Genomic DNA, 24,240 nt, shown 5'->3' with positions numbered 1-24,240 from the left:
GTCTACATCGCAAACATGGACAAAATGAATGTAAAGTACAGACAGAAGGCTCTATTGATAGTTGATACCATTTTCGATTCAACTGGGGAACACTGACAATGAGGTAAAAGAGGTTAATTTTTTGACATTTCTGTCTTCCATTAGATGTTTACTTATTATACTTTTTTCCTTTTATTTCATTCTTGCTTCGGCAATGTAAACATATATTTCCCATGAATTAAATTAAGAGGAGAGAGCGAGTGAGAAGAGGAGGGGCAATTGGGGCCACTGCAGCCGTGTGTGTCAGTTTGCTGTTGGAGGGAAGAAAGAGTGAGAAAATAATAAAGATATTATTGATACTGCAGAAAATAAATATGAAAACAGTGAGAAATATCCAGAATTGATACGAATTGATAAATTGATATTTCTGACCACTAATTTGTGCACATTTTTTTCCACTGTGTTAGGGGTGCACGGGGTGTCTCGTTGATCCAAGTCATTGTCTTAGTGTGGTATGAGGTTCCTGTTGGCGCTTGTTGTCTGACAGAACATGTGGGGCCCTTGCTCCTGCCTGTTGAATGTCAACAAGCTGCACTGCAACAATGCTCTGCTGTCAGCTGCAAAGACATCCAAGGTCATTTGCTCATTGGAAAAGAAAAATCAAGCTCCCTGTCTCTAAGCTCTTCCCTCACAAAAGAGGGAGTCTCTTAAGGGTTACGACTGGCTAATGTGCCTGTGGATTACTACAACTAAGGACAGTGTTAGGGTGAGATCAGAACAGATAAATCGCCATCTTAAAGCCTCAGTAAAGTGTGGATGTTGGTAGAAAGCTGAATAACCGAAATGTTACAAGGCTTACAGCTGAGTGCTGTTAGAATGGACTCTAGGATAGTCCTCTCTGCAGACATGTTGCAGATGCCTGACAGTGGTATTTGTGGGAACCATTTGGGTTTTGAGAAAGAGGCCATGCAGGTGCACAGTATACTTGCACCATGATAGAGGCAACTGCAAACGAATCTGACTCCTCGAGAGACTAATACAATACTAACTTGGTTCTTGAAGTTTTACTCTCCTCAATGCTGTGATTACTTCCAACCACACGGCAATCCTGTTAGTGTTTTCACCCCAAACTGCCTCCCTTCAAGCAGCTGCCCCTAAGATGTCTGGCCAAATAATTAGATCCCTCATAGGAAAACTGGAAAGGATGTTTTCTAGCCAGAAACCTGGCAGTGTGTAAAGCCATTTTAAAATAAATACAATTATTCCACTGCTCTCTCGATAATTTTAACCAGGCAAGACAAACAGCAGGATATTTGGACATTTGATTACTATTTAATAGCTGCAAGGATTTTCTCCACTGGGCTTCTGGGCCCTTAAAAATGACATCATTTTGATGTGTTTTGGTCCTCCAGAACAAATTGAAATCGTGTGCTTCTCTGAAGCCTCGTGTGGTTCTTAAGCCCTGTCTGTTTGAGAAAGCACTGCACATTGACATCATCTTTAGGAAAATTGAGAAAGAGAGCTACTCCAGATGAGGAGAGTAACTTTGAAAAATTGCACACTATACTTCAAAAGAGGTTGAAATTTGAAAAGGGCAGTTCATTAGTGACCATGTGTGGCCTGGGTTTATTGCAGCTTCTGTGTTAGTCATCAGGTAGAATTATATTTGTTTTAATTTTCATTCCATTTGTTGTTGTTTTTTTGCGTATTTCAACTGTATTTTGAAGTTGTTTGTTTGAATGTGTACCAACACAGTATGTGACAGTGTCACAAAATCATATTGAATTCTGCTTCATCACCCATGGTGCTCTCCATCTATTCATCATAGAAAATTCAGATATTACTCTGCCTGCCTTTAGCCAGAAATGCACTCAAGAACTTCTCAAATATTTTCTGACATACTGGTCTGTGGTGTTTTTCTATGAATGTTGAGGTTAAATGGTTAAATGTAAAGTAGCAAAGTGGCGAGTGAGTCTAAGCATAGTATTTCCTGTAATATGTACAGTAAAAGTTTTCAGATACATCTCAACATGTAATATTTTGTGTAGCATATGTCTTTGCCTGTATGGCACCCATATTATCACTAGGATATGCTTTTAACGTGTTTTTCTTCTATAGATGGACGACCACAATGGGAAGTTGAGGCAAAAATAATTCGTGAGAAAAGTCAAGGAGTAAGTTTCATATGTTGTTCTGCACAGTTATTTCACAGCGTTTATTGGATGCAATTGGTATTGCAAATGGTAAATTATGTCTCTTTTTTGTAGTCATGCATCGTGGTGGAGGTCCCTCCCTACCACAGTAAGACTGTGGGCTCAGCTGTGCAGGTGCAGTTTTATGTCTGCAATGGCAAGAGGAAAAGGAGCCAATCGCAACGCTTCACTTACCTTTCAGGTGAGATGAGAGGCTCAAATGACTTTCAGAAATAATCTTACACCTCCAATAACTGCTTTTTTATCTCCTTAAAACTGCTACATTTAAAAACAATCCTTGGGGAACAAAAGAGCTCAGGCAAGGGAGCACAATTTTCTTGTGCTGTTATTAGGTGCTAAAGTATTTGAGACCTTAAGTGATTTCCCTGCAGCTCATTTTACAGACATTTCATTCTCTCAAGCTTTACTTTGCATTCCTTTGGGTGCTCTGCTTCCTGCTGTAGCTAATCTCCCAAGGTAATGACATGAAGTTTGACTGACAGCAGAGACAGTTGAAACGTGCTCTTCGTGTTGCACACTTCTCCACAGGGGTTTCACTAACCCCGTTTCTGTCTTTCTCTCTCCAAAGAAAGCATTGCTGTGGTTTGGAGGGGGGCTCTTCCACTAACAATAACATTAACACCTGCCAACTGTTTATTTTGTAAAGCTGACTCAAACTCCCAGGCCAACTCTTTTCTCTCACATGCACTGGATTTGCATTGGGTTTTTTATGATGCAAATCTTTTTGCTATCCAGGAAACTTTTACTATACATAGACCAAGAGTTGTGGTTTGATATGATTATTTTAGCAGCAAGGAAACTCGGTGGTCACGATATTTTGATCTGGAAGTTTCCTTGATGTTTTTCATTAAAGTCAAATTCCTGCCTTGCTATCTGATATTGTTATTGTCTTATTTTCCTCTTGAAGCCAGTCAAACTGAAAACACCGTTGGCGGAATATAATGACATGTGAGCATTTTGTGCAACATATCCAAACCTCTGACTTTACCGCAACAGTATGTGTGTGTGTATGTGTGTGTATGTCTGTACGGCATACAAGCGGCCTTGCCCCTCCACCCACCCAGCCTTTCTGTTTGCAAGCACGCCCACTCGGCACTGACAGTTCCTGTTTTCAACGTTGACAGATCAGGGCAGCCAATCAGAGCAGGGGAAAGTAACCCTGCTCTGTCAGTAAGGCTGGGTCGCTGACACCACTAGTGTCACCACGGACACCGCCTGCTTTATTGTGGTGACAAAAAAGTTTCATCGTGGGCTGGGCTGCAAAGGCCCTGGCCCAATTTAAGGATACTTGAGAATCCTGTCAAGAAAAAAAGTAACGTTCCTACAGAAAATTAGGGGACAAAATGTCTTTTGTCTTTTTCAGTCACAAAGAGCACACTATTTGTGAAACCTCACATAAGTATACCAAATTTGAGACTATATTTATGTAGGGTAAAAAAAATTGAAAACACCCAAACTTCAGTTATGCCCAATGTTTAAATATACAGCATGTTATCCTTTCCTTACCCTTGATATCCCCCTGGCTCCATTTTAGCCAGAATAAACCCTGTTTGGCCTTTTCGTGCCCCCTTGCTTCTCAATCCCAGAGGCATGATGGGGGTGAGTAGAGGGCACGAGCAGTGCATTCGTTTGCTGTTTGCCTGATCTGGGCTGCGGGGCATTCAACTCCTCTTCCCACACAACATTTCACATGATGGCACCCGGACTGACAACATATGCTCTCCCTCTAATTCAGAGCTGGATAAAAATAAAACTCACTGTCACAAGGCACCAGATTGGGAAATAGGTTACCGATTGGCATAGCAGTGCTGTGAGCTGTCACAGTAAAAGGGAATGGCCCCATTTACCATCACAATGTCACTTGGTTTTTCGGGAGGCTTTTTCATCTGGAAGGAGACCCATTTCACAATCCATACATTTTAGAAACTATCATTATTGACGCTGATGACCTAGTTTTTCATCTTTTACTGAAACATAATTTCAACTTCAGAGACTGAGGGGATTAGTGGGGGTTGAGAATGGGGAAAAACTTGAACAACTGCTGCCTTTTTTAGCAGGTTGAAGTCACTGGACTTCTGTACCTGAGGCAAAAATAGCAGTGACACCGTCAGTTGTTGCAACCCAATGACTTGACAGATTCATAGATGACATTTCTTTTCTTTCTTCCATGCAGTATTTGATGGATAGACATAACTGACAATGTGGTTTTTCTCTTCCATCCTGTCTGTCTTTCCTCTTTCGTCACATCTCTTCCTCTCTCTCTCTCTGTATACCTCTCTCACTTTAGTCATGGTGAAACAGGAGCACAGAGAAGAGCTGGACCTTTCTGCAGTACCCCCTATGCCCATGCCCCTGGCACATGCTGCCAGTCTGGTGCGCACCCAGCTGCCTTCTCCTGAGCAGGGCCACCCATCGGACAACCTTCTGTCCAGCTCCCCCCACGGCCTGGCCACCGGCTCCGGACCTGGCCTGCTACCCCTGCAGGCCCCCTGCCCCTCCCTGGGCTCCCCGTCTTTCCAGCACCTGCCTCACCTCCAGGGTCGCAGCTTGCACCACCCCCCTGCAGACTGCCACATGACGTTCCACCCAAGCTCTGCCCCTGCTCCTCTCCCTGCTCCTCCTCGGCCCTCCTACCAGCCTATGCAGCACAGCCACAGTCACAGTCATAGCCTGCCCTTCAACGGCCAGTCCAGCCTTCCCCCTCAGGGCTACGAGAGGATGCCCTTCCAGCACAGCCCCAGTGCAGCGTCACACCCGATGAGCATGGGAATGGTGTATCCTTCCTCCCCTTGCTCCTCACCATCAGCTCCCTCTTCTGCAACCACCAACCCCATAGCTGGGTCTCCCCAGAGCCAGCAACCCCTGCTCGCCCCCTCATCCCCTCACCTGCACACACTCGGAGGCTATCACTGCTCCCCAAATCACACCCAGGTACCCTCCCCTGGTGGCCACCCTCTAGTGGGGCAGCACTCCTCCCAGCTGCAGAGAGCTATGGGTTACCACCCAGTAAGTCAAAGGTCAGCCTCCTGTCCCACACCATCCAGTGCCCCTGCTCCAAGGATGATCCCCTCTCCCCACTCTGGGCCCTCCTCTCCTCAGCTCCACTCACTGCCCTACCAGTCTCCCACCTCATCCTCCCCCACCTCGGGTGGCAGTCCTCTGGGGCCCATGCAGCAGCATTCAGGACAGCCTTCTCCCCAGGCTACAAGCCCAGTCATGGCCAGCCTGTCCCCGGTGGCAGCAGGGCCTCTGGTTCACCCTCTAAGCCCGCAGGGGCCCTTCCCCTCGGATGGAGAGAGGCTGAACATCAAACAGGAGCCGGAGGAAAGGGAGCCCACCTTCCGCTCCATTGGCCTACAGGACATCACGCTGGACGATGGTAAGATATTTGTTTATCACGTTAGACTCTGTGACTACAAAAGCATTTCGTGTTTTTCTTTTAAGGGTCAGTGTCCACCTGATGTCTTTATTTAGCAGAAGAGCACTGAGAGTCATCAGCCCTTTTTACACAGAGGTCGCATCATAGGGCTGCTACAAAGTGCTTTGAAGTCACTTCTTTACACCGCCTTTGCATTTTTTCACAGAACCAGACGGCAGCATTATGCCACTCTAGTGTGTGATTTTAGACAATATGCTGGCATCCCAGAAGCAAAAGAGGTGTGATGTTTATCACAACAGCCTCATCCTCTAGTTTGACATTTGACATGCTTGTTGGCAGCCCTTTCCAAACAATAACAGTGGCATAACATGGCAATAACAATCATTTATTGTTGATGCTGTGTGGTGGCTGATGATTGGAGGGTAAGGAACTCTCGGACCCCGTTGTTTTCCCAGTTTGCAGACATGTATGGCTGCTTTTCTTCTTCTTTGTGATAGCTACTAACTGCTGCTCGCCGCTTTTAAAATCTCCTGCAGTGGGCCGCACACATAAAACGTCTTCAGAAAATCACACCCGTCAAGTACATGATCCCGTCTTGCTGGCTGTCCCTTTTACCTAGAACTCGATTTGACGCAATTACTATCTCTATGGCTAGCTCAGAGTTGAGGCAACTTTGTCTCCCCATTCACAGAGGAGGCAAGGCCACAAGAAATAGACACTTGATCAGATTAGGTTGCAAGCCCTCTAAATCAATTATAGAGAGAAGAAGCTGGCCCCTTAGACAAAAACACTCAGTGGTTACGCACCTTCACACCAGTGACCTCTCACTTTGTATTGCTCTGTGTGTATGTCTGTTCTGTTTTTGCCCTCACTCTCATTCTCCAGTTTTCTGCCAGTCCAGTCTTTCTGCTCTCATTATCAAATTTTTCTTCCTCGCCCTGTCCCTTTACACGGCATATTTACACAGCACACTCATCTGTGAACAATCTAATTTTCAGCCTAAAACAAGGAACTGCTCGCTGAGGGATTAAATTTACCCTACAAGCTGTCACGAGCAAGATAAATCTGTATCGGATGATGTAAAACAATACAGAGCACCAGTTGTTGTATTTTCAAGTGGCTGAAACCTTGATGCCTGATCGTAGTGATAGCGTGTCATCTGTTGTTGCTCCGCACAGTTGTGTACACAGGTTCATTACTGAGGGGTCCTGCGATTTAGTATTGGGTAACATAGACACAACACGACTAATAACTGTAGTATCATATTACAGGGTCTAATTGTGAAACGGCTAAGCTTCTGTATCTCTGGCTGCAGTTTGGAGATTAATTACACATTGTATTTTTTGGCTTCTTGGAGCTGGGGAAAGGATTGCATCATTTTGTGCTACTTGCAAAGACTGTAGCTGGAACATGGAGACTACAGTTGTGAGCTGCTGCAGTAATTACATCCTGAGTGTATGTGAGCGTGTGGTGTACGTGCGTTAACAACTCTAATTAGCATGCTCAGGAGAACTTCTTGACTTAACAATTGACTGTGAAGTCAGTGCATGCATTTAGCAGCTTTTGTCTCTCATCCATGAAGTCTACTTTTTTGCTTAAAATATGTGTGTCCAAACTATTCCAAATCATCCCCCTCCTTATCTGCCGTTCAGAGCCTTGCTGGGTTTTGTTAACCCCAGTGTCATATTCAAATGAGAGTCCAAAAGGTTCAGGGTTAATAAATAGCCTGGCGAGGCTGTGCCAGGGAGGTGCGATATTGTGTGTTAGCACGGGTCAGCCTAATTAACACGGGGCCATTGTCAATAAGTCATGTGTGAAAGACCGACAACCACTGAGGTCTATCAGTGCGTAATACTTATGCATACACACATGCTAACATGCATGTAAACTTGTAAGCTGTGTGGTAAAACAGCTCGTTTCACTGTCTCTTTTCTTCTTAAAGACACACTGACACATGTATGGACTCATCAAATCTGTTTATTCTGAAATTTTTCACACAAAACTGTAACCGAGATGTAGTCAGTGTCTCCCCATCACATATGCAGAGACTGACACTCTGAAAGTAGCTGGCTGCACTCGCACTCTTACAAAAAAAGTGTGAGAAAAGTTTGTGAGTGACACGGTTCAGCCGGGAATGTAAGCTCTCCCTTTGAGCCAGTGGCTAAAAATAGCTTTCTGTGCCAGCCCAGCTCTGTAGGCCATGTTTTGAAGTAGCAACGTGAAGCTTACACCCAGCTCTTAGTTTTAGGAGGTCACACTCTCTTAAGTAGACCATTTTCACCCCAGTTTGACAGACAGATGGTTTGGGGTAGGCACAAATGCACATGCAACAGCCAGAAATGCACATAGACTTATACAGCACACATATTTAAAAGATGGCTGTTTAAAGTTGTTAAATCTGTTCACACACTCAAATATAATCCAGAGCAATTATGCATAATTAACCTTTTAAGGCAGTGTATATGTCACTGTGACAGGCTATATGATTAATGTGGTTAGAACAGGGAAAACCAGCCTCCTGATGTACAGTTAAGTGTAACTGCCATTAACACGTCACCTTTTTACACAAGCTGTAGACATCTCAGCGCGAGGTTGCACAACCTTTCCGCCCTTGAGCTCATGGTTTTCACCCCATCTCTGCCTTTTCTTGTATATTTTTTTTATTACCATCCTGCGCTGTATTTTAACCGTTAAAAAACATATATAGCAGTAAAGCATTCAAAGTGTTGGAAAATTCAGCTTTAAGCCGTTTTCTGACTGACATTATCTTGCATATCACACAGTCATTATACATTAAATGAACTACTGCAGTAGAATCACAAACTTGTGTCATTAGCATGAGTTGGAATACAAATGTGAATGTGTAGAAAACTGCTCTGGTTAGCAAGCAGATGGCCCTTGTGACGCACACCAGAGTACGCTTAAGATGTGTGTCTCTTGGTGTGTGTATGTGTTAGATGAGGTATTGTGTTTGTGTGTATCTGTTTGATGTTGTGGATGTGTGTGTACTGTATGTGTGTGTATGTGTATGTGTGTGTGCGTGTGTGTGTGCAAAGCAGGAGACACAGGAGGTGAGAAGACAGACTGACAGACAGATGGACAGACAAGGTCAGGATCCAACCCCACTGCAGGGTCACTCAGCCGAGACATTCAATCTGAAATGTGCTTGGCATCTGAGATTAAAGTGAAGTGTAAACTGGATAATTTCATATGTTTTTACAGTATATTTTATATTGTTCATATGAACATATAAAAATATCTGTATGTTAATTACAAAATATCCTCTTTGAAATCAGAGCAGACAGACAGCAAGGCGATATTCTTATTCAGTTTTGCTTTGGAAAAAAAAAGGAAAAGATGTTACCAAAGGCAACTGGTAAGCAGCATGGGACATAACTGAATGTCGCTAAAATGTGCAGCTTTGTCTATCTTTCTGCTTTGATGTGTGAATCAAAACAGAACAGACAAAGACAGGTTTTTTTGTGGTCACCATTTGACGCATTTAGCAAAGAGACTGTGATGTGTCATTACCTCAACCAAAAAAAAAAAAAAAACAGGTTCTATTAACATTATTTTAATTACAGGACTTAAAGAACATTGTTCAACTTTTAGTTAATTGAATGTCATTCACAAGTTTTCAAATACCGGTGATTTGTGTTGGTGCTTCGGTCCGACCATCAACCAAATGTACATAATAATAATTAAAATAATAATCAACTCTAAGTTGCATAATGTTGCTTAAAGGATAAGCAAGTATAGAACACTGATGAAGCCTTGTAAACGTTTATATTTTGCTATTCCACTGTAGTGGCCTTAAGAATCTCTTTCGACCATGTTTACTGCAGTCATGGTGACAGAATCTGAAGCATCCGTGCTGCCAAATCATGCACTTAAGTAAAACATCAGCACACGATGATCTAGGTGTCTTACAGAGCGTGGATGGGAAGGAATAGCACGTGTCTCTGTCTGTGTGTGCGTGTAAGCAGTTACTGGGGTGTGCTCAGTTCACAACAAAAGCTGGTCTTTTGTTGGACCTGCCCTACCCAAATGCACAGCTGCCTCAAACCGAGAGCACGGCATTGAGGGTTAATAATAGGCTGAGCCCTGCTGCCTGCACCCCTTAAGAGAGACGCAGACACAGTAATGACACAAAGGCACACACACACACTCACGGATACATGCAGGGAGTGACACTCGATGTCCTGTAGATGTAATCAAATATACAAGGCACTGTCTGTGCACACGCTTCTTTTAAATATATGTTTTTACGGTTCTGTTTTTACAAGGACACAGGCTGTGTAGAAACAGACAAAAACTGCTGCTAAAATAGTTGAAGCACCACATACTGTGCAGCATGATAGTGCCTCACATGCTGTTGACATTTAATTTCTTATTCAGACTTTAATTGAACAGACTACATAATTGTTACTCAGGGGCTTGCACACATGCTTCTGCTTTTTCTAAATTTAATGATACATCAAGCAACATTTTCACCTCAAAACAGTAATTTAACATTTTGGAAAATGTATATGCTTTGTTACCCAAATCAATACCTCTTCCTGTCTGTTCATTAAATAAATGAAACAGCAGCTAGCACCTGGTTAACTAAACATAGCAGAAAGGCTGAAAACGGGGAAATAACTAGTGTAGCTCTGCCCAAAAGGTAACAAAATCCACCTAATAGTACTTGTAAAGTTCACTCATTAACATGCCTTGTTTCATCCATGCAAAAACTCCTTTTTAATCTATGTTTTATTTTTACTTCAGCATGTCATACATGCAATTCAGTTTTGACATAATTTCTCTTTGCATCATTGTCTATACAAAGTTTCCAGCTGCTTTGGCATCTAATCTTTTACAAAAAAATGTTTCCATAAAATGGGATATACGTAAAATCAGATTAGGGAGATACAGCATGCAAAGACAGACAGGTACAAAAGAAAAAAAAAAAAATACATTAAAGAAACACAAAAATGTATGTAAAAACTCAAGTTTAAAAATGACAAATGGTTATGTGCCAGACTATTTCTCAATGGGAATGAAGTCTCTGCTTGTTGCTTGGCAACTACTCCTGGCAAAGAAATAGTCCAGCCCATTAAAAACAACTTATTTTAGCCAGTTAGCTTAGCGCAAAGCCTGGAAACATCTGAGATGTAACATGTTAATTAGTGAGAGGTGCTGATAGGTGCTTTTTGTTGCCTTTTAAAAGCCGCATTAGCTGCTGGCCAGTCTTCATGCTGCAGCCTTATATTTAACAGATGTGAGAGTGATACTAAATAGATGCCAAAGCAGCTGGGACCTTTGCAAAGATAGTTGCAAAGAAAGTTAAATTATGTCAAAACTATACTGCATTTATGAAATGATGAAATAAAAATAAAAGATAACTTAAGAAAGTTTTTGCAGGGATTGAACAAACAAGACATTTTAATGAGTGAAATTTGCAGGTGCTGATAGGTAGATTGTGGACTGCCAGTCCCACTGAGAGTCAACTGCAGTGTCCCAGTCCCCTCAGTTTTAAGTCTCCTTTAGCTCATGGGCTGTTTACTCCCTACCCACAATCTGACAGTTGGTTCTGTGAATGTTGTAAAATGGCAGAGACATAAATGAATAAAACAAGTGACTGGGGAAAAATCGAACATCTAGCAATCAAAAAAAAAAAAAAAAAACCTTGGATATTTTTTTGGGAGTAGGCTGACCAGACTGGAGACAAAACATCATTGAATATTGGGTTTACCTTTGACAGGTGGGAAGAAATATAACTCCAGAAATCCAACATGAAATTAAACTTGGAAATGACCTTTAGTTTTTGGCAACCTTTGTCAATGATATTCAATCACAGCTTTTCTTTGGAAAGGCCTGAAAAGTTTATTTAAACCTGGTCAATTTTGGGGGGACAGTAAAGATACACCTTTATTGTCATTTGATAGCCACTATCACAAATATCTGTCACTCCATGACAATGTAAAACATAGTAATTTACCGTAAAAGCACTCAGTGGTTGGCAACTGATGAATACAGATTCATCACATCACTAGCATTAATTACTAGAAAAAAAGTTTTTACATAACCATGAACTTCTGATATTTTTATGTGTTTGTATACACAGAAATGTAAACATATCTGTAGTTAATTTAGTTGTGATTATTTGTATGAAACAGCCAACAACATATAAATCAGATTTTTCTTGTTTGTCTGAATAGAGGTGTGTGTGTGTGTGTGTGTGTGTGTGTGTGTGTGTGTGTGTGTGTGTGTGTGTGTGTGTGTGTGTGTGTGTGTGTGTGTATGGTACCATTGTAGTCAGAGGCTTCATGCTGCCATTACCCAACCATAACAGAGTAATAACACAGCTCTTGATTCAATGGCATGAAAAAACAACAGTGGAAGGAAAATGCATTTCCATCAAATGCTGCTGCTGCTGCTCATTAAAAACAATGGCAAACATTTGCTGGTCTTTTCCCCTGAAACAAGTGGAAACGGACTTTCTGTGTCATCTTTCCATACAATTAAGGTCTTAGAGGGTGTAATGCTGAGGTCTTGGCTGATGCTGGAGCCTGGTGTGGAGACGCTGCCAGTGCTGCCTTTTTCTTTAGACAGGAGAAGGGGAAGCCTGGAAATCCCTCAGTGGGGATGAGAGCAACATATTAACTCTCAGTTCATTATTCTGAGTATACACTTAGTATATTTACACTTTAGTATGAAAGCCAACACCGCTGTCTTCAATGGGGATTTGGTTTGTTGCATTGTTGGCTGCTCTTCCTGAATGTCAGTGTTGATATGTGCTTGTCAGCCAAGCATCGAGAGCCAGTGTTTGACTGGAAAATGAATACTAGTAGACATCGTAACGCTCATGGCACACAAGTGGGGATTTGACAGTGTGGTGAAGTAGATTTCACTCCCACTATTAAATGTACAGGTGCTGAAATGTGTGTGTGTGTGTGTGTGTGTGTGTGTGTGTGTGTGTGTGTGTGTGTGTGTGTGTGTGTGTGAGAGAGAGAGAGAGAACAATGAGCTTACGTCGATGAATCACCGAAGCTGTGGTGTGCGAGGTACTGCTTTCCCTTATACTTTTTTGAAAAGCAAATGATAAATCCATCAACAGATTATCTTGAAATATATTTCAAACAAAAATAAAAACTAGAGACCAACTTTTGGTGAGATCACTCCAGCCGTGATAGTGATCTACAACCAGTGACTTACAATGAATGTTGTCCTGGGACCACTTACTTCAAACACACCCACCTTTGAACTCGGCCTTCATTAAGATCTCAACTACACACCTATTCTATTCCCTTCCATAGACTGTATAAATAATGGATGTAGCCACTCTGATGTCACCCATTGGTTTGTGGGCTTACATTTTAAAGCCTTGAGTTCAGTATTTTGGCAAAAAACAAATCATTCATCTATGATGGGTCTCTCCTGACCACCGTCCATTAAATGTCAGGAGAAGGTTTAAGATGATCATGGTTTTGACACCAGAGACTCATCAGGTGCATGCTCTATGCTGATAAGACCCACAGTATATACTTTGAACCATTGTAATGACATTTACCGATCTCCCCGGCCGGCTATTTGGGCTTAAGTGGTTTCATTCCTAACGCCTAGTCCTGTGGTCATCTGCTGAGTGGAGTCACTATTTTGTGTCTTGGATCAAAGACGGGGAGTCTTGTGAATCACTTACCGTCAGATCAAATGGGAAATCCAGTGGTGATTCACAGAAATGAGTGACTTTGAGAAACTGACTTTTTAAAGAGCGTCTCCATTGTACTCTGTGCCCTCGCCCACTCACTCACTCACTTACTCCAAAAGTGAAATTAAAATAAAACAGAGAAGGATCACAGAGCAGCAGCAGAGTTGAATGAGTGAACCAGAGAAAGCTTTACTGAGCCGACCTGGAAGATTTCAATACAAGTTCCATCAACTGACCATCTCTTTCCAACGTGTGTGTGATCGCTCAGTGGATTTTCACTTCACGTTTTCTCTCATACCTTTGGCTTTGTGAGGACGTGTGCATGTCATTACAGGGCCCTGCAAGTGGAAACTGTGTGCTTTGATATTCCCTCTTGCAGGCAAACCAAGTCTTGCCTCCCTCTGTTCCCGTTGCACAAATGTTTTCCATTGTGGCATGTTGTCTTCATTTGCTGGACTCAAGAATCAGTCAGTCTTCAACTTATTTGCTTAAGCCGCTCTGCCAGAGTAATGTTTTTTAAGCCTGGGTCAGGGAACTTTTTCAGTGTGTCATAGAGGGTTATGATAATTACCCAGTTTCCATTTCGACAGTAGACATGTCCATCGTACTTAATGTCCATCTGCTTATTTCACTTCTGTTGTGCATTATGGAAATCTGTTCAATATACCTCCTTCGATGTGCACATAGGAAACAGACGTGAGATTACGGAATCTCACAGGTCTCCTGCTCTGTGTTAAACTTTAACAATTCATTCAGCAAATGTAGATCTGAACTTACTTTTTTTTTAAGAGAGGGTTTGTGATTAGGGGGATTTTTTGGCAATATGTTTTGGTTAATCTAACCCTCCCACTGGCTTGTTTCTAACTCTTAACCCTTTGAAATATTGCAAATTGGCTAGATTTCTTTTAAAAATGTGGGAAGAAGGTAATTAGCAATGAAAGAAGAAATTACCCCAAAATTTTAAAGAAATTTATAAACAGTACAAAAATATTACCTGAAAATTATTACTAAATAAATGATAAAAACATTCATTGTAATTGTAACATTATTTTAAATATGTGATTATCATAATTATAAATATAGTTTTTCCCTAGCTTTGTTCTTTTTTTCCTCTAGATATTTTCCCCCAGCTTTTATGAAATCATTTTCTAAATCTACTAATTTTTTTGCAAGTTTTGGAACTAAGGGATCAAAGGTTTTACTATTTATGAAAGACATCTGAAGGCAGTACAAGAAAAGTGATGTCCCTCCAGGTTTCAAAGGGTTAAGGATGCATGCTGCCAGTTAATAATGATGCTTAATTCAACAAATGACTGTAACAGGCCGAGTTACAGTCATGGCTGTACAAATGATGAACAGGTGTAGGCTTTCTTGTTTTCTTCTGATTCTTATCTCGACTAAATGTCCCGCACATGGAGCATTAACAGCCCTCAGCACGCAGGGGCAGGATCTGTCTGATGTAAGCCTACCTGAGAGCAGTAGTAGTAGTAGCAGTCGGCTGACTGCAGATGTATATTTCGACTAGGGAGCCCCCCTCCTAGTCATCTGCAGAGGATCTCCCTCCGGCTGAGCCATTCAGAGCCACACTTACTATGGCTGGCAGCACTGAATCACTGGCTTTCTGTTGCACTGTCATGAACAATACCAGTAAATGTGAGAAAACACTATCAGCATATGAAACTCCTCACAGGCCAGGCTCGACTCAGAACTCTCTTTCACTTCTGGATTATTGATGTGCACACAATAACTGCATCAGAAGCACAGAGTATTGCTCACTGATATGGGAAAAAACAATGAACCTTTATTTCAGTAAATTACTTATGAAATATTGGTTTTTTTTGTCTGCTGATTGACCTTTTGTAAATTACTGAAATTTATTTTGTGCTTTGTAATTTTTTGTCTCCAGTCCACACATGCTAATTTTTCCTTTCCGTTGTCTCTTTCGAGACTGATGCGGAAACTCACTTCCAAAATAAGTCCAGTCAATATTCAAATGGCCCCAAATCCAGTCGACCAAAATTACAACGAGCACAGCTGTAATATCGAGAGTGAAGCCTAACGAAAATGTTTCAGACAGATTGTGTGGGGAAACCTCTTCCGTAATCTTTTTTTTAAGCAGAAAACTGACTGAATCATATTTAGAGGAATTAATGTTGCACGATGATGGAGTCATGGGTTTTCGGATTGTTTTATTGCTGACTGCCCTTGCTGTTTCCCCCAAGTACATTTATCAGTCGATAGGCTAATGTTTGCCTCTGCAACAATCTAAACAGTACAGCGGAAAGTCATGTGTTTTTGCAGACGCCCACTTGATGTCGGTCTGTCGCACTTCGCACTATGTTGCTCATATTCCTGTGGTGTTAGAGCAGATTCACCCCCATGAATCAACACTGTTACAGAGTTTACCACATAACATTTCAGCTGTGTGTGAGGCTATGACAGACCTGTAAACGCTAATCTGTGATTGACGCAGTAATTAAAGTTATTAGTGTTTTAATAATTATCATTTTTAATAGATAGGAGAAAACGCATCTAAGGTATTTCATGCATTTGTTCTGTGTTAAAAGAAATAAAATATAGGATATAGGAGAGGAATTTAAAAGATTTCTTTGATATATTTCACTAAATCAGTGCGCAGCTTTGACAATAGACTTACTGCAGTATTTTTTTTATTCATTTTATGGAAACAGCTGCTAAGCAGTAAGATGCTGTTTATTTCCAGCACAGTTGCACCACTTGTCTTTTGAAAGGTCAGGCCCTTTAAAGGAGATCTGCAGTCTTCCATCACAGTTTTATTTCAACGATGGAAGAGTGTGACAAAATCGATAAACTGGCCCACTTGTTGTATATCGTACCTCGGCGTTATATATATACAAAGGTGAATGTTTGCTTTGATAGTCACAGTGTCGTCTCATAAGTGCGTAGTGAGTGTGATTGTGTGTGTATGAACATGGTTGACGTGGGAAAGGAAGAGCCTCCCACGCTAACAGGATGATGTGAGTGATGGTGGCCAGACACAAAAGCAAGCAGCAGAAAATGCAAATAAAACAACAGAAAGACACTAAATTAAAACTGTCAGTTCTGCGACAAACACTGTACAAACAAAAAAAAAAGAAGCTCTGAGACCTGAGTTAATTGGTTTGATTTCTCTTGGAAACATGGAAAAAAGGCAATGAGCAACTTTGCAAGAATTTCCCTGCAAATTGCAAAAATGTTGTAAAAAATGACAAGAAAATCACCTGAAAAGGAGCTGGGGGGGGGGGTTTTTAGATATTATAAAAGAAACAAACTTTTAATTATACTTAATCAACTATTTTAATTATGTTTTTAAAACAATGTCAGAGAAAGAAAAACAGAATATATATAGCATTTTCTTTTTTGTTTGTGTTTTTTACATTTCTTTTTTTGTTGCCCTTTTCAAGGTCATTTTCTTGTCATTTTGATACTAATTTCTTGCTACGTTTTTGGCCATTTCTTGTTAAGTTGCTCATTGCCTTCTTCCCATATTTTTGACACAAATCAAGTAAATGTGCTCAGGTTTAGAGAAGTTAATGCACATGAAAACTGCCATGGAGCGCACTGTAGTTTAAGGAGGGAATTGTGAAACAGATATGAAGGTGACACCATCAATATGCAGATTACTGTATTAGACTCAGTTGATAAGGTGTGTTGCTTCGTGCGCGCATTTATTTTCAGGGTTCGTTTCACCCAGTGCATCATCAAATTTAAATATGGTTTCTTTTTTCTCATGAAACACACTTGGCTGAGTTTGTTTTCTCATCATTGCCTTGAGTCACCCCCTGCCCACTTGTGTTTTTTTTTTTAAAATAGAGTTACAGTAATGCATGTGTTTATAATGGCCCGGGGGAATGCGTCATTTTACAGTACAGTTGCACAACTGGACAGACGGTAGATGGAGCAGAGCTGTCATGTAAAGACAAGTCTATGTGAACCAGCATCACACTGGGCCAGAGGTCTCTGCACCCTCCCAAACCAGTTTGCCAAACCTGTTTCTGACCTGTCGCGGTACTTTGAAATCACTGCGAGAAGTCACAGGACAAAAACTGATCACACACATATTTTTAAAGTGGAAAAAAAACATCACATTTTTCCAGGAATTTCCAGTCCTCTCTCTGCCTGTTTGTCCTCGTGTCTTCCTCACCACATCAAACTATTTGAAGTTGATTTACTTCACTGCTGTACTTTTTACTAGCTCCCCACTGTGTCTCTTGAGATCCCAGTGTGAATACTGAATGGAGGCAGCAGATGTAAAACAATCACACACTGGCTGAAAAGCAGGCAGCAGCGCAGCAGAGAAATACTTATGTTATTTATTTAAACTCAGGCTGTAACTGAGTCAGTGGAGTAATTAACCTCACTGTGCCTGAGTGCCACCCCGGGGCTCCACAATGTGTTTTTAACAACGGATTGGTTTTACACGGCCCTTTCGCCGTGCTTAAAAACCCCATAAGCAGGCCTGAGGAAAAGTTTTGAACCTCCATTAAAGCTGTAATGAGGTAACGCACGGCCCCACTGGATGGCCGGCCGTACGGTGTTTATAGGAGTCAATGTGCTGTGGTAACTGGTAACATTTCTTGGACTCTAACAAAGGTCAGAACTGGTGAATTTAGTGAATGGAATAGTTTCTCTCATTTGTTATGTGACGAGTGATTATTTCTCACGTCAGAGCTGTGACTTTGTGACCTTTTGGTCTGCCAGAGTGTTTGAGTTTTTCCACTTTGAGCTTTTGGCTGGTTTAGTTTGAGTCTTTCAGTCTTGTGAGGAACAACACAGCCCTCTGCCGGCCACAAATACACACTCCTGCTGAATTTTATCTCCCCTAGTGACGGGCGAGTGAAACTTCAGGGCTCCAACCTTAGTATGCACAGTAACATCTGGTGGTTTTCAAAACTCATAGCAGCCTTGTAAGGCAGCACTTCATTGATTTCATCATTTCAGTCTTGTAAGTTATTGATGCAATGATTGGAAATCATTTAAATATGACTTTTGTTATGTTATTATTTATTTATTAAGGTTTAATTAACCATTAATTAAGAATTATAAGGTTCTATCTGACATTTTTGTTAAAATTATTTGATAATTATTTTAGTTATTCATGTGTTTTTATTTTTTATTTTTATTTGATAGGACAGATAGGATGACAGGGGCAGAGAGAGGGGATGACACGCATCAGAGGGTTAAGGGTGGGTGGACTGTGACAAATTATTAACATAGTTTCAGATGTTCTTTATTATTGTACTTTCGATTTAGAACACCAAATGGTTAATATCGTTTATGCTGTTTGTAATGCAAAACTCTTGACACTCAATATCTCAAAGCAGCTCTAAATGCAGGTGGAAGCTTATCATTCTATTTTTAATGTGCTGCCATAAGTAATAATAATAATGATGTTTGCTTTTCTCTTTACAGTGAATGAAATCATCGGCAGAGACATGTCCCAGTCCCCCAGCACTCATGGTCCTCCATCAGCACACAGCCAGTCATAGCCCCGCCCACGCTCCGGCCCTGACGCAGCCCTCTGGGTAATGAACCACCCGCTCCAGCTCTCAACCCCGCAACCCCCACCGCTTCGACACTGACCCCGGACCCTGGTTCTGGTCCAGATGCTAATCCTGTGTGTGATGGGACTAGAGGGCAGGAAAAGACTGCGGTCAAAGAAAGAATTCAGTGGACCTGCTGGACCACCAGCCTGACAAGAAGACACTCTCATTTGTCTCTGATTTTATTTGAAACTATTTCTCTTATGTAGAGATTTCGAAACAGAACTCACAGATTACACAGGAAGGTGAGCAGGAGGATGTGATGGTAGGAGAATAAGATGCGACCCGTCCCTCTTCATTAGGTGTGTGCCGGCCCTCTCAAAGCACCACTGTCTTCCTGATCAATCTGCTCTCTAAGATTATGGAGCGCCCACTTTTTGAACGACACCCTGTAGAGGAGACGATACAACAGAGTGCCCTCTCACCAGCATCGACCTACATCAGCCAAGATGTCTTCAGAAGAATAAGAGAAACTAAGGAGGGCGCGCACAACCGGGATTTAAAACTGTCCTGAAGGTTGTTTCAGTACTCTGAAGTGAAAAAAGTTAATAGTTTAATTGATAAACAAATAGTTGGGGTTCCTCTGAGTGAGCGTCACCTAAAATTTGGCATGATTTGGAAAAATAACACTTAAACGCTGGAGATAAAAAGATGAAATATAGGCTGTGAAATTGGATCATCAAATTCAAACCACCATTAATGGATCAGTTTCAGTTATCAGTTAAAAAAAAAAAAAGAAAAAGTCTTTGAATAGAAATTGAATATCTGGCTGAATTTTCTAACCCGGTCCCAGTTTTTTGCTCTTGGGTTAGTGATGACGACACCGTCCACTCCTTGTTTTTCTCCTTTTAGATGATAAAACCATTCAGGTCTGGAGTGCAGGGGCCCGGCGGGGAGGACGAGCTCCTCTGGCGCTGGTCTGGGATCTGCAACATTCCACAACTTTTAGTAACCTTGCAGCCATGTAGATATCTGTACATGAACCCCCTTCTCTCGCTTTCTTTCTTTCTCCTACTTTCTCCTCTGTTTCATCGTGTACGTCCTCCCTCTCCTTTATTTCTTTATCTTCTTCAAGTTGAACAAATGCCTTATTAACACTTAGCAGCTTTGAATGGTAGCGAAAGCTTTTTTTTGTTGTTGTTTTTGTTGTTGTTGTCTTGCACAGCTGGCTTTGAGTGCAACTAGAATATTTCAGATGTTTCAGAAACATGATTTCATGAATCCTGATGAGGGGTGAGTGGCTTTCAGGACTGAGTGAGCCCTCTTGGCAATCAACATTCAAAGATACTTTGAAGATGCCCATTATTTCCACGTTACAGAAAAGTGTTTTTATAAATCCACAGAGACGGACATGTCTGCCTCTGACATTTCTCCTAATGCAATGATTCCCCAAATCTCCCAGGGGCCCTTGTGTGCCTTTGAATTCCTAGCAGCAACCGGACCTGTGATGGTGTGACATAAAATGGGAAATGGTCTGACAAAAACGTTTTGAAAGTATTTTATACATAAAGATGATTATATATTGCATTTATTGTATTGTTCCCCTCTTTTTGATGAACAAGGTGAAAATCCCAAAGTCTAGAGATCAACATCTAGATGCACTTCCCCAGTTTCAACAATCAATGTTTGCTGGTCACAATCAAACGCTTCTCCTGAACGGTGTCTACTGGCCATGATGTTTTCATAGTACTTAACTCTGACAGATATGCAGTGCCTGTACGGCAGCAATAATACAATCTCAAGAAAAGAGTGTCTTCAGGCAGGTCTCAGGCGAGGACAGACGGATTTCCTTTTTTTTTTTTTTTTTTTGCCTTAAGCTTGACAATGACACTCCTGAAATGTGAGAGCTGAGGAGTGTTGCTTATAACAGTTTGAAGTCACTTTCCAGGTGAAAATGATTCTGCTATGCATTACAGTTCTGCCTAATGCCTTTAAAAACAAGGAGTAAAAAAAAAAAAAAAAAAAAAAAAAAAAACCTTGCTGCCTATATATATAGACTGTAGACTTGTTGTAGATGCTTGATTGATTGTGTTTAGCATCCCGGAGTTGTCCATCAGCCAATCTGCCTTGTTAAGGACGCAGTGCAAGCATCTGAATAGATTCAGTCGTGTGTGTGTGTGTGTGTGTGTGTGTGTGTGTGTGTGTGGGCGCGCAGGTGTGTGTGTGTGAATGGATGGTTGGTGTTTGTACCAAATATGCTGTACAGAAGACAGGAATTTTGAGAGTCCTATTTTTTAACAACAGAAGCACACACGTATTTAGGCTATGCAAACTATAACAGCAGCAAATGTGAGATATGACATTAAAATAAAAAACGAGATTATAAACTATTTGTAATGTTGCTTTTGAATTTCACAGAGCGGAAAGGAAAATAAAAAAAACATTCAGATAGTGAGAGTATCATGTCACTATGTAAACTATTAGGATGCCTTAACTCTTGTTTGAAAACCAGTTTTTCAGTGTGTCTGTATGCTGTTCTGGGTTGATTTTTTTTTTCCATGACTGAGACATAAGTCGTAACAATTATTATTATTTTTCTTTTGTTTTTTTGGGGGGGGGGGGGGCACAGGGTGGACATTGAGGGTTGGGTGGGAGGAGGGAAATGGATTTTTTTGGCATATAAAGCTGGTTCTGAAGCTTGAAAGACTTGAGTCAACAAAAACGAATCAAAACCAGCATTGACAGTAAACTCTGGCTGCCGTCCTCGTCTGTCACAACCAAAGACCGAACAATATGTTCCCATTTTACATTATGGTAAAGCAACAGAGACTGTACAACTCTATTTTTGATACTTTGAAATGGATGTCATTCCTAAAAGGTTGGGGACATGTATGAGTGTTGAGTGTGTGTATTTATAAATATATATGTATACACACACTCACACACATATATACTGTATATCTATATATACGTATATATGTTTTGTAAATTAAAAGGGAAATACAGGTTTAGCTGATGTTTACCGAGCCTTGTATTGTCATTTCTTGTATATTTTGTATGTTAAAATTTTTGTAATTTTTAAGACTGCAGTGCTTTTTTTGAAATTATTCAAAGGGAATACCTTGCATCATACTGTAGGCTCTAAAGTAGTGTATATCAATAAAACAGAAAACTCAGCTCCGGCTCTGTGTCACTTTTTTCCCATGTATTTAAGACAAAAGTAGCCTTTGAATCTGCACAAAGTACTCGAAAGGTTAAAACTGCTTGACGCACATAGCATCAAAGATGATACACTGTAAACATGTCTGCAAACATTCTCACATACGATCTTATACTATTACAGTGTGTACAGTTTGGTGATAGATTGCGCCAATAAAATGCCACCTTAGAATTATAAGGTGCTGTCTGACATTTTTGTCTAAACTGAGTTTTTCATATATTATTACTCTGTGACAATTTATTACCATGTGAGGTGTTTTTATAAGTCTTGTGCATTTTTGAACTTATTATTTAGAAAACAAAAAAAAGGTTCATATCAATACTGCCATTTGAATTGCAAAACCTTTTCAACATACTATACTGACTTTTTCCTACACTTTTTTCAATTTACTGCACTGAAATTTTTGAAAAGTAATATACTACAACTTTTTTCATTGTTTTCAACGTGCTGTGCTGTTGGGTTTTTTGACATGCTTTAAGTTTTTCTCCTTTTTTCATTTTTTAAAAACATGCTATACGATGCCTTTTTTTTAACATACCACGCTATGATTTGCTTTATTTGTTGCTGAGAGAGAATATCAAATGTGCACCCAATAGCTCCTGATCAGCAAGGAAACCAGTGACTTGGATTTTGTATCTCTGTGGATCTCTGACAATAACACCTCCCTCCTAAAAAACAGCTAATCTGACAGGGTTGTTGGCAAAACACAAAACAAACTCCCATTTCAATATAACATCAGAAGAAAATGTTGCTCACAGCAACCAAATGGTTAAACCTCCATAAGGCATTGCTGTGTGACTTGTGGCTTTGTCGCCAGCCAAGTCATTTACCAGGAAGACTGCGATCCCTCCCACAGGTAGTCCATTCCTCAGGGCGACGGCCACAGAGCCGCCGATGCCAGATTTCAGGATTGCAATAAACAACGGTTCTTTAAACTTTCAATCCCGATTTAGAGTGCTGTTACTGCGTTCATTTCTTCAGTTAGCTAACACATCCCTCAGCAAGCTGGACTGTGACGCTGCTCTGTCTGGTAGTATTGTCACAGACCTCTTACCAGCACTGTCTCCAGACAGAGACACAAACACCTCCAACGTAAAGAGCTTAAACTCATCTGGCACTTTTTTCTCTACAGGTTCAAACTCTGGGACTGAAGGTTCATCAATAAGGGGAGCTTCCAGCAGAGCTACTGTTTTAGGTTTTTCAGTTTTCTTCTGTAAAAGTGGGCAATCATGAACAATGTGACCTTATGTGTCAGAAGGGACACTCTACTTGGCTTTTAGTGGCTGTCTTCAAAGTTGGGACAGACTCTGGTTTTGAGGCAGTTGGGGTTTTTTGTTTCATTATGGTTGGTGTTATTGTTTGGGGACTTTGATGGGAATGAGGTTTTATGAGTGAGGGTAAACTCATCAGCCAGAGCAGCAGCTTTTTCTAGAGTTAGAGTTGATGGACATGGGTCGCAGTTTTGGGAAAAATAACAAAACACTGCACATGTACAAGAGGGTGAAAGGAAAAATGGGCCCTTTGATTTCTAAAAGGTGGCATGGGAATAAAACTCCCAGAAACCACCCACTGATTTCATCAAATGAGAGACAAACAAAAGAATTGGTCCCAAAATTAAAGTCAAGCGGGAGACGCTGAATAGTGGGGAAACAAAATGAATGGCCAAAATAAGAATCACACTTTCAACACACACTCTCAAACTCAGATTTCCACTCAAAATTAAAAAAAACCACAGAAAGCCAACTGAAGGTGTTGACTCTCTGGAGACACAACCAACTGAGCAGAAGAAGCCAACCTCCTTATTTAACGTCCCAGCAGCTGCAGCTGAGAGAGAATATCACAGGTGCACCCAATAACTCCTGATCAACAAGTAAACCTGCGACCTTTGGATCTCTGCGGATCTCTGACCGGAGCAGTTATACCATGAAACTGTTTTCAGTTTCTTCGATATAATTGACAAACCATACTATGACTTTTTTTCAGGTTTTTTTTTTCCATACAACATAATAAACTATGACTTTTCTCAGGTCTTTGACATACTATACTTTTTTCATTTGTAACATACTATACTCTATAGTATATCTTGGTTTAGAAACTGATTTTACCTTTTATATCTTATCTCTTTTATTGTAAATATGTCCTCTGTCTTTTATTATGTTTTTAGATTTTATTGCTCTGTAAATCCCTTTGAATTGCTCTGTTGTATGAAATATGCTAAATAAAGCTGCCTTGCCTATATTTTTTCCCTCATAGTATAC

General features: G+C 40.9%; 1 protein-coding gene across 1 annotated transcript in view; it reads left to right on the top strand.

The window, feature by feature from the left end:
• The window catches only part of nfatc3a (nuclear factor of activated T cells 3a), a 66,221-nt gene extending 44,875 nt beyond the window's left edge, over nucleotides 1-21,346 (top strand). The window contains exons 7-10 of the mRNA XM_042510103.1: nucleotides 2,098-2,153; nucleotides 2,247-2,373; nucleotides 4,480-5,571; nucleotides 18,692-21,346. Of these exons, the coding sequence (XP_042366037.1) occupies nucleotides 2,098-2,153; nucleotides 2,247-2,373; nucleotides 4,480-5,571; nucleotides 18,692-18,768 (1,352 nt within the window). The 3' untranslated portion in view covers nucleotides 18,769-21,346. The remainder of the gene's footprint in view (nucleotides 1-2,097; nucleotides 2,154-2,246; nucleotides 2,374-4,479; nucleotides 5,572-18,691) is intronic.
• The last annotated feature ends 2,894 nt before the right edge of the window (nucleotides 21,347-24,240 follow it).

This window comes from Plectropomus leopardus, chromosome 1 (assembly GCF_008729295.1).
Source record: "Plectropomus leopardus isolate mb chromosome 1, YSFRI_Pleo_2.0, whole genome shotgun sequence".
Taxonomy (NCBI): Eukaryota; Metazoa; Chordata; class Actinopteri; order Perciformes; family Serranidae; genus Plectropomus; species Plectropomus leopardus.
Note: the sequence above shows the minus strand (reverse complement) of the source record. Positions and strands in the feature narration are given on the sequence as shown.